Source organism: Hippopotamus amphibius, chromosome 17 (genome assembly GCF_030028045.1).
Source record: "Hippopotamus amphibius kiboko isolate mHipAmp2 chromosome 17, mHipAmp2.hap2, whole genome shotgun sequence".
NCBI lineage: Eukaryota > Metazoa > Chordata > Mammalia > Artiodactyla > Hippopotamidae > Hippopotamus > Hippopotamus amphibius.
In genome coordinates this window covers 54,480,260-54,491,599 of record NC_080202.1, presented here as the reverse complement: position 1 = coordinate 54,491,599, position 11,340 = coordinate 54,480,260, and the positions used below count along the sequence as shown (strand labels likewise).

At 49.5% G+C, this 11,340-nt stretch overlaps 1 protein-coding gene across 2 annotated transcripts in view; it reads right to left on the bottom strand.

The window, feature by feature from the left end:
• Window positions 1-394: 394 nt before the first annotated feature.
• The window catches only part of TIMP2 (TIMP metallopeptidase inhibitor 2), a 50,585-nt gene continuing 39,639 nt past the window's right edge, over window positions 395-11,340 (bottom strand). For both annotated transcript variants that reach the window (XM_057715902.1, XM_057715904.1), the window contains exons 4-5: window positions 4,663-4,787; window positions 395-3,344 (exon numbers count right to left, since the gene is read on the bottom strand). In XM_057715902.1, coding sequence (XP_057571885.1) covers window positions 3,147-3,344; window positions 4,663-4,787 — 323 coding nt within the window. In that variant the 3' untranslated portion in view covers window positions 395-3,146. The remainder of the gene's footprint in view (window positions 3,345-4,662; window positions 4,788-11,340) is intronic.

Below are 11,340 nucleotides of genomic sequence, written 5' to 3'. Positions count from 1 at the left end.
CATCTGGAATCTTCCCTTCCTGATTATCTCTGGCAGGGTGGTTGGGGGAGTGGATGCAGGCAGAGAAGGAAGACGGTGGGTTCATTGTGGAAGAAACAAGATGGGTGCAGGGCTCTGCTTTCATGTGTGAGTGTGTGTGTGTGTGTGTATATGAAAGGCTCCATAATAGAAAAGGAGAAGTATGTGCTGAAGCAAGGGGCCCCGTCCTGCCTCTTGGCCAGTTTAGGAAACCACATTCACTGTTGTCTGCCCCAGTTTCTGCCACGTCCCACATAGGCCTCCAAGCACCCAAGCCTGTTTCTCAGGGGATAAACCAACCCACACCCTTCCCTGTCCCTAACGTAGAAAGCGGCAGCCCAGGACGTCGGACACGAGCACACGGAGACACGCAGTCTTCTCGCTGATAATACTGTTTATTGTCCACGGACTGAGCGGTCACTCAAGAATGACACAAGGCATCAGAGACATGCGCTGTCTGCTTGTCGACTTTCAACAACTCTCACGTGTTCCCAGCACAGGAAGGTCTCAGACTTCATATTTCAGCAAGATCACATTGCTCCAAAATTTAAAAACAAAAAGACAAAACAAAAAAATCCGAACAAAAACGAACAGATCAACAAAGCTTTAAATTACGGCGGTAAGTCTGATATTTCTTAATACTTATCAAGCAAAGGTTTGGAAATAACTACAATGTAAACTTTGTTTTAAATATTTTGAGTTGCTTTTGCAGAAGACAGGAATAGAGGGAGGAAAGAGCAGTGCTTAGAACATAACATATAAATTAAACGATGCCGAATGGAGAGCCTTCTTAAACTATATATATACGGCAATTATTTACTGTGAGGGTATCTGAGTGGCTTTTCTCGGCCACCACGGGTACTTCATCTTGACTTTTTTTCTGCTCAGCATGGCTACAAGACCAATGTGCATGGACTGAATATAAAGGCCATCTTTTAGAACCAAACTACTCAAAGATTCTTTGCTTGGTAATAATCGGAACCAGAGAACAAAAGATGGGAGACAGAAAAGCAACGATACTCAAGGAACTGAAGAAAAGGTCTGAAGGAATCACCATCATAGGCTAGCTACCATGCCATTTCCACTCTGGGCCCAATGCTCCCACGATGCAGAAACCTTTGAAAAAAAAAGGTGCGCGTCTAACCCCTACCGAGGGTAATAAAAAACACAGCACAGGAATGATTACAACTGATGTCAGAAACAAACCAAAACATTAAAAAAAATCAGCAGAAACAGCAGTAAATGTTACATGTGATAACACCGTACAGGAAGCAGACGGGGGTGGGGTGTTATATTGATTGGAGGGTCTGGTGTTCTCGAATATACTGAAATCACACGGACTGGTCCATTATGACATCTTACAAACTTTCTATCACTGTACAGCATGAAGACACCCTTGGAGCGGGTGGGATTCCTGGAGAGTCCCCTAGTCTGCCCTAGAAAGGGAGTCATCAAAATCTGTGCTGACCAGGTCCCGGGTGGGCATGGGGGCTGCATGCCACTGAGGGGTCAGGAGTCTTAGAGGTGCGTTGGGGTCACCGCAGAACAGAGCAGGCTTAGAAGTTGACTTTGGAAGAATTCTGCAGAAGGACCACTCCCAGGCCAACAGACTTCAGTTTCATTGTGTGTGTTTGCATAGTGAGCATGAAAAACTCAGAACAGTATATCTTTACAACACAAGTGGGAAGAAAAAGGAGATTATCTTTACTGTTATTGAGAAACTTCTGCCTCTGTTAATTCCCATTTTACTGGCATCAGAAAACCACCTTTAGGGAACAGGTAGGTTCCCCAGTTCCCTATGAAGTTTCTTAGCTGAGAGATCTTTGTAATACAAGAAATATAAGCAGAGGTGGGTACCCCCGTAATTTGGGTTCACGTGTTCTCTAAGAATTCATCTTTAGAAGAATGAGATGTCTCTTAAAGCTGGCCACAGTGTCCTGGAGGCCCAGAAAGCAATGAAAGTTTTACTGATACCACCTCCCTCCAAAATTTGCCCTTCCCTAGGGAGGACTTCATTTTACACGTCGCTAACTTCACTCTCAGGAACCCCGCACGGCACAGTGAAGGTCAGTCTTTGAGGGAGGTCATACTGGAAACCTCTGGCACCTGCTCATGGGGGGGGGGCCTCTGAGGTGTGTTGGGGGACAGAGCGGGACCAGCTTTTGATGTCCTCAGGATGTGCTGACAGCACAGCCAGCTCATGCCACCAGCCACACACAACCCCTCGCAAAGCCAATTCGTGCCCTTCCACCTGGATGTGCGAGGCCAGAAAGAGAAGGAGGGAGCGAGAGGGGTCTCAGCAGCTCAGGAATAAACTACAAGGGCAGCCAAGCCTCCCCACAAATGTCTGCGCCAGGGCAGAATGTCGCAGGTTCCCCCAAGGACTGGGGTGTGTGTTGGGAGCCGGGGATAGGACCGAAAGGATTTGGCTGGAGCTGCAGCTTTTCACCCCCACATCTCTAAGAGGCCAGGAGGAGGCTCCCACTGGAATTCTGCAGATTAATACAATTATTTGGGGCTCCTTCAAGAGCAAGCCACTGGTCCAGGGCTGCTCCTAGACACACAGAAGTCACAGGTGCTGGGAGTCCATGATGCGCACAGGGTAGACTGGGGGTCACAGGGCACTTACAAGGGGCAGGGACCACCACCCTAGGGCCAGAGAGGTGTGGAAGCTGCAGGAACCGAGGGACATGCCTCTCTCAAGATGAAAGGGACCTGGTAGGCCTGCTACACAGTCTGGCAATGACCCTCAAAAGTTTCTGCAAAATGCACATTTCCAGGCTCTGCCCTGACCAGGCTGGGGGACCCCAAGTGCTGCCTGCTCAGCTTTTGTGACAGTGCCAAGGCCGGGCCTGGGAGGGAAGCCCACACGTCCTGCCCGTGCCTGCACCCAAGAATGGGTGAGACGCACAGTGTCCAGGCTGGCAGGTGGGGTGTGGGACCCACCTCTGCCTCCAGACCTACAACCATGTTTAAAAGGAAAATGGGGGTGGGGAGGAGAATCACACTAATTTAGACCCACTTGGATGACTGTTTTATTCATGCTGTTTCCAGGAAGGGATGTCGGAGCTGGACCAGTCTGAACTCTTAGAGGCTTTTGATTGGCCACAGGGGTGCTGGTGGCCTGCTTACGGGTCCTCGATGTCCAGAAACTCCTGCTTAGGGGGTGCCGCTCCACGGTACCACGCACAGGAGCCATCGCTTCTCTTGATGCAGGCGAAGAACTTGGCCTGGTGCCCGTTGATGTTCTTCTCCGTGACCCAGTCCATCCAGAGGCATTCATCCGGAGAGGAGATGTAGCACGGGATCATGGGACAGCGTGTGATCTAGGAAGGGGGGGACACGGAGATGGATTCAGTCAGGGACTCGCTGCACTCAAGGGGGCACCTCCAGACCTGGCAGTGCACCTGGAAAAGGTGTTCAAGGGCAGTTTGCAGAACAAATGACCTAGTAAGTGCAGCAGGGAGGGAGGAAGCTGGGACTGGAGTTGAACCTGCTTCATCAGTAGCCCTTCCTGAGCCCCATACTCTCCAAACAGTAGCAGGCAGCCTGCCCAAGGCAGGACAGCGTACTGTCTCTGCACCCCTAGCTGCTGTGAGCATGCCTCCACTTTGGGCCATCTGGTCTACCTTCTCTGGGCACAACAGACTGGCTTCAGCTCAGCCCCACCCTCCTGGGAGTATAACAATAATAACAATAAAGAGTCTTGAGCCTACTGGACAGGTTCAAATCAAATAAAAAGGATGGTGTCTTCCCAAGTACACATGGGTTTAGAGGGGACTGGCAAGTAGCATTCTGGCAAAAGAAACTGAGTCCGCAGGAGGGTGAAAACCTTCAGGCCAGGCAAAGAAAAAGGAGGAACTTGTTTCTCGACTTTGTGTTAGGCACAGAGGAGTTTGCTGGACTTACGTGTGTAGCTGTAGGTTGGAGATTACGTTTTGAAAGAGCTAAGGGGTGGGCGAGCGAGGATCTACCAGGATGGGCAGGAGGACCACACAAGCAGCGCCACCTGGCACAGGCCAATCCCTGCAGCCTCGCACAGGGCCGTGCTGGGCCCCGCATCTTCTGGACCCAGACTCACATCCTGTGCTGGGGCTGGGGGAGGGGCAGCAGTGACAGAAGGGGGTTAGGAGACAACAGGATGGCAACCTGCAGGCCGTGGGGGAGATCTCACCTTCTATGGCTGCATCTGAGCATTAATGCCACTGTACCTGTGTTTGGCACAACCTCTGGGCCGCTTTTAGGAAGAGGGGCTGAGGCTTCAGGGGTTCTCAACACACAGATCTCACATTTACATGGACCCATGCGTGGAAATGGCTGGTATGTTGGCAAAAGCAAAACACCCGGATAGTCTTTCACAAGGCACACAAGTCTCTGCACTTGTACATTTGTAGAAAGATACTCCCTGGACCATGTTCTCCCCACAAAACTCCTCTTCCTAGAAGGCTTCCTTCCTAGAAGCTACAGGCTACATGGCCAGATTCCCCTTACCTCCCGAATGTACCTGGCCGGACATCCTCACTTGTGGGCAGGCCATACCTCCCCAGAGCCCTGTCCTAAGTTGGGACCCCATGGATGGAGAGGCCCAGGAAAGCCAGGGATCAAACCCTGGCCATCTACCTGGAGGAGGTGGTGGTGGCTTACCTTGCACTCACAGCCCATCTGGTACCTGTGGTTCAGGCTCTTCTTTTGGGTGGTGCTCAGGGTGTCCCAGGGCACAATGAAGTCACAGAGCGTGATGTGCATCTTGCCATTCCCCTCGGCCTTTCCTGAGGAGACAAGGGTCAGGAAACTCAGGACAAGGTATGGGTTCTCATCCTTCTCCTGCATGTGGATGCAGCTTGTGCATGGGGAAGGGTCAGTTCTGACAGTACCGTGTGCTGTGGGCTCAGTTGTGTCCCCTCCAAAATTCAGATGTTGCAGCCCTGACCCCCAGCACCTCAGGATGTGACTGTATTAGGAGAGAAGGTCTTTAAAGAATTGATTAAAATGAGGTCATCTGGGTGAGTCCTAATCCAATAGGACTGGTGCCCTTATAAGAGGAAGCGATTAAGACACAGTCAGACATCAGAGAGGGACGATCATGTGGGGACACAGGGAGAAAGTGGCTGTCCACAAGCCACAGAGAGAGGCCTCACAAGAAACCAACCCTGCCTACACCTTGATCTTGGGCTTCCAGCCTCCAGAATTGTGAGAAAATAAATTTCTGTTGTTTAAGCCCACTGGTCTGTGGTTTTTGTTACAGCAGCCTGAGCACACTCATACACTGTGGGATATTTATTCCAAGTATAAAAAGAATGCAAGCTCATTGTAGAAAACTTAGAAAAGGCAGGAAGTTGTTTTAAAAAACTTCTCTCTTTTCATTACCTAGAGCTAACAGTTTGATGCGTTTCCTTCCAATATTCTTTTTTGCACACGTACTCACACACAAAAGGTCATGTTGTATGCAGATTGAACTGTTTCCTCTTTTTTTTTCCCACCAAATATTTACTCCTAAGCATTTCCTCCATTTTATGTTGAAATTGTAATTCTGGGTTGTTCTATTATGAACTGTAAAAACAGAATTTTATAAAATTGGAAATCTGTCCGGAATTCCCTTTATTGCGGATGATGAGACACTGTTGGTACCTTTGGCTCCTGACTCAGTTCCCTTCCTTCCTTTGTGAAGAGCTCTCACTGGTGATAGCCCGGGCATTAGCCGAGCAGGAGAAAAAGACAAACCAGTGTATTCTGGTGACTGACAGGACCTAACGAGAGACAGGGAGGTCATCTAAAATCTCATCTCTCCTGCTACAATGGCACCTTGTCAAGAGGCACAGATGCCTAGCGATGACACTGGAGCCTGGCAGAGAACGACACATGATTCCCTGAGAGGCAGACAGGAGTCCCGGGCTGCACCTTGAGCACCTCGACTTGACAAAGCTGCAGCGTATCCAACTTAATGACCTCAGACACAGCCCTGGCCATGAACAATCCGCTAATAGAAACATAGCTCAGCGAAGTGCCGATGCAGCTTGTCAACTGCACCCCGTCAGGAGGAAGTGAAACAGAAATCTATCACCAGGGGAAAGCCGAGAGATCTGCTTGCCTGAGGCTGCAAGAGGCACCAGTGACATCCTTGTGCTGGGCAGGTGGCAGGAAGCACTCCCCGGGTGTGAATTCTCATGCTCTTACTTCTGTTTTAACCACACCTCTTACCTTCAAGAGCTCTATTTTTCCTTGTATCTGTTTGAACTTGTATGACATTCCAGGTAAAGAAAAGGATCAAGGAGCAGGGTGACTACTTTAGCATTCATTCTGATCCTACTAACTAAAAAAAGATATTGTCCGGGTAGCCTTAAACTTCAAAAATAGATATATATTTTTTCTAGACTTGTAGCCATTTTCTATGACTTCAGAATAGATGAACAGCAAAACGGACAGCTGGCAAGGAACTCCTTCCTACAGCCTGGTTTCTTCAGGCATTTACTACCTTGCCTGGCTGGTCATTTGTTAGAAGCGGGCTGAATACTCATTCCGGTACCCCCCCTCCAGACTTCTGTAGCAACTTCCACGGCGTCACGTGACTGGCCCCAGTATCCTATTGTTCTCTGCCTTTCTTACCTATCTTGTTCTTTAACCAGCTCATAAGCATGAAGGGTAAAGGTTGTGTCTTTTTTTTTTTTAATGTGATATTTTAAAAATATTTATTTATTTATTTATTTATTGGCTGCGTTGGGTCTTTGTTGCCGCCCGTGGGCTTCCTCTAGTTGCCTCTAGCAGGGGCTACTCTTTGTTGCAGTGTTTAGGCTTCTCACTGCGGTGGCTTCTCTTGTTGCAGAGCACGGGCTCTAGGCACGCAGGCTCAGTAGCTGTGGCGCACGTGCTTAGTGGCTCCGCAGCATGTGGGATCTTCCGGACCAGGGCTCGAACCCGTGTCCCCAGCATTGACAGGTGGATTCTTAACCACTGCGCCATCAGGGAAGTCCCAAAGGTTGTGTCTTAATCCTTTTTTATCCACAGTTCCTTGCACATAGTAATGGCTCAATAAAAGCTTACAGATGATGGTGCAGGTAGTCTAACAACCTGCTTCATTGTCTTTTCCTTGCTGTCTTCCTTTTTAATCTTGTCACCACCAATTCAAGCTTCTGCAGAGAGTGGACAAAGGCAAGCCATGGAGATGACGTACACATTATATGTTTTCAATGGCCCCAGTTACTGGGCTCACATGAGCTTTAAATGTCACGGGTGAATGGTGTAGCATCTCAGAATGTTAAAAGCAGACCCGTTTCAGCAGAGGTAATTAAGAGTTGGTTGGGCACGTGAGCATCTGTCTGCCTTGGAAAAAAAGCAAAGTCTTTGTTGGATACAGAAAAACAGGAATTAATTAAAATTTGTAACTGAGGGTTGTATGTTTATTTTTCCTTCCGGAGGAGAGGCATGTAGAAGAAAATTACAGGGCCAATCCCTAACAGTTCCTGAACACAAGCGTCTCACGGAGCCAACTCAACATGTGAAGTTGACTCATCAGCCCAGGAGGAGGTGGCCTGCGCCGGGCTGTGTGGTCACCCGTGGGGACGCAGCCAGCACTAGCTGAGTGGTTTACTGTGCCCCGTGATTCTTTTTTTTTTTTTTTGGCAGTCTGTCAGGTTGTTTATTCCCACTCGACATAACCCAGAACACAGGAGCAACTCTGTACATCTCTAGAAACTCACAGCTAGCTCCAAAACAACATAAATGTTAAACTACAAAAGATGAGTTGTATTCAGCAAATATAAAGGGTAACCTTAGGCGGTGTCAAACGTGTATCGGACTATTTACAGCGCCTGGGCGTGGGTTCAGATCTCGCCGGCCTCCTTTTCCTCTGACCTCCGCGACACGGTCTTCCCGTTGGTGCTCTCGAGCCTCCAGTCAGTGGCCCCCCGCTCACTCCGCCCTCGCTCCCAGGACTCCTCCCTGGAGGCCCGCTCTCTGCAGAACTTGTATTTTGAACTCCGGTCCCTGGATGCCCGGCGGTGGCCCCGGCTGTGGCTCCGGGAACGGCTTCGGTGGCGCCAGTGTCTGTCTCAGGACTGGGACTGGGACAACTTCCGCCCTGGAGGTAGATGTTGACCGCCTCCGACGCCGGTCCCGGGAGCGCGACCTCCTGCGATCTCTGGTTCTCGATCCAGACCTCCTGCTCAGTCGTGTCACTAGCTGAGTGGTTTACTGTGCCCCGTGATTCTTGGTTAGCCCGTTCTGACTCCAGGAGAACAAGATCTAGATTCTGTGCTTTAGAAAGTAAACACCAGGTTTGTTCCAGAGCTGTTTCGCTGAGCCAGGGAACGAAGTCGGCTGAGAGAGGTTCCTCTGTGATGGGGTGAGTAAGCCACCCGTGGAAGTGCCTCTTATCAATTGTACGCTCCGCAGCCAGTTAGGAAACTAAAATGTGCCCCATGTCATTTGCTTGCTTCCAATCAGAAATGTGAGGCAGCCCAAGATGATGGGCACACAGTTACCAAGTGAATGCATCTTCAAAGGGTTTTAATTTTTATTGTAAGTGGAGCTACAGTTTGGGTGGTTTCATGTGTAGCAAGCTTCTGAAACATGTGTGGCAGTTACTCATTCAGCCCGGGGACAACTGAAAGGGCCTGTGGTAGGAGCAGCACAGATCATGTACATGTTACATGTTAAACAGCCTTTGATGGCAAATATGAATGGCTGAGCTTCCACGTGGGAGAAAACATCAACGTTATCAGAGAGTGACTTGAAATTATAAGGCTTTCCGTGTTTGACTCAACGTTCCCTTTGGACACAAAGCCTTTCCCTTTCAGAAATGGGGCTAAACACAACTGATTTTCCCATCACATCCTCCAAAAGAAATAAAAGCAACCACCAGCAAAACAATCACCATGCCACCACCACGTGGAAGCCCTGCCCTCTGCTCTTGTCCTGGACCCACCTGCTAAGCAGCCCTGTGGATTCCTCGCACTCCCGGGGTAAGCGGGACAGGGAGGGATGGGACCCCAGCCCCACGCTCTGTGGAGACACGGCCTGGGCTCCTGACTGCTGGACATAAGCCATCTCCCCGTCCTGCCCCAAGATCTGGCCAAAGAGCCCCACGGTCTGGACCACCCATCTCGTGGAATAAACGGCAGTGCCACATTCCTCAGGATCTCTGGGCAAGAAGCAGGTCTGACTGACCACGAAGGGCTCCAGGAGATGAAAATAATGCCCAGAGGCTACCTGTGTGAGGGAGGTGACCGACCTCGGCTGCTGGGGCTCAGCCTTCCTGAGCGTGTGCAGACTGTGCATCTGGCACCTCTGGAACAAAAGGTCTGCCTTGACCCAGAGCAAGGCAGGTTCTCAGTCCTGGCTGCGCACTGGACTCTCCTGGGGAGCTTTACAAATGCTGATGCCCGGGCCCCACCCCTGAAGGTTCTGCTTGAATTGGTCTGGGGTGCCGCCTGGTCATCAGGATCTTTGCAAACTCCCTGTGGGATTCCAATGAGCAGTGCAGGTGGAGGGCTGCCGGGCTAGGCGTTGGGGCAGTGAGACTTCTAAACCCGGACCAATGATGGAAGAAGACCCAGGGGTAACAGACAGAGTGTTACAGACCCAGGGGTCAGGCTGACCAGAGTCTAAATTCTGGCTGCACCACTGTCCACTCCCTGGCAGTGTGACACCGGCAGGGGTGTGCTGAGAAACACCTGACCAGCAGCTCTCCTGGGAGGAAAAGCCCTGGTGCGTAGCATTTGCCGCAATTCTGTGGTGTAAATACTCTCACTCTCGCCAATTTCAAGCTACCAACATGACGTCAACCAAAGTTTAAATATCGGCTCGAAAGTGAAAGTGGGTTTAGGCACACACCACGGGACCTGGGCACACGGCTCCATCCTCTACGCCTCAGTTTTCCTCACCTGTAAAATGGGGATCATAATAGGGGGTGGTGAGGATTAAATGGAATCCACATGGAAAGCATTTGGAGAAGGTCAGTGCCAGGAAAAGGGCACTCCTATTTCTATTAACAGGGAACTGGTGAAGCCTGATGTAGAGGCCTTTAAGACAAAGCCTCAGTGTGGGTAAGGATTCAGCTGGGCCTGTGTGGAAGCAGGCGCTGGCCCAGACCAAGGTCGCCTTCCCACCAGGAGCTGCCCACGCCGGGATGCAGGCTCTCCCCTCTTGATTAAGGGCTTCTGCAGTCTGCAGTTTGGCCAGACAGCCCCTAGAGGGCAGTGTGGAGGCCCAGCAGGACGGCCGAGGCTCTCATTTTAAAGTGTGTCATAGACAAGCACAAAAAAAGGATGCAGAAAACTAGAAGCCGTTGATTTGTTGGGGCAATAAGTCCCTGCACCAGTTGTGTCTCCACTAGTGCCGTCTCCTGTGCTACTGTGATGTCACGGTCAGGCTGTCAGCTCTCTACATTGTGATTTTGTCCTTGTCTGCTTCTCCATTTGATGTTATTTTTCCTATTGTAAAAACAATAGATACTGCAAATGTGAAATGGTGCAGCTGTTTTGGAAAACAGCCTGGCAGTTCCTCAAATGGTTAAACACAGAGTCACCGCAGATCCTGCAATTCCACTCCTAGGTATCTACACAAGAGAAATGAAAATACACAGTCCAGGCAAAAGCTTGCACACATGTGTTCAGAGCGGCAATACTCATAATAGACAAAAGGCAGAAATAACCCCAATGAAACGCTGAATGGATAGGCAAGGTGTAGTACATCCACGCAATGGAATATTATCCAGCCATAAAAAGGAGTGAAGTTCTGATACATGTTACAACATGAATGAAACATTAAAAACATTAAAAAACTTTATAAAAACATTGTGCCCAACGAAGCCCAACACAAAGGACCATATATTACAGAATTCCATTCATAAGAAAGTCCAGAGTAAAGAAATCTATAAAGACAGAAAGATTAGTGGTTTCTGAGAGCTGGGGGTTGGGAGAGAACAGGGGTTAGGAAGGTAATAGCTAAAAGGTACAGGGTTTCTTTTTCATCATGGTGAAGGTTGCACACCTCTGTAAATACACGCAGACCCTTGAATTATACACTTTAAATGGGTGAATTGTATGCTGTGTGAATTATATCTCAATAAAGTTGTTAAAAAATAATAGATGATCAAAATAAAACATTTAGGAAATTCAGAAGGGCCTATAAAAGATAGAAAAAAATCTCTCATTATCCCCAAGGAGAGAGACAAAAGTCTTGAGGTAACAACAAAGAAACCGGAAGTGAAGCAGGGGCTGGAAGTGAGCGTTTTGAGGAAGGGAGGGAGGTATTGTCCAACGAGGGATTCCAGAAGCCTCCTCGGCCCCACTGCGCCTCCTTCCCTGCAGCCCTGCCCCTGCACAG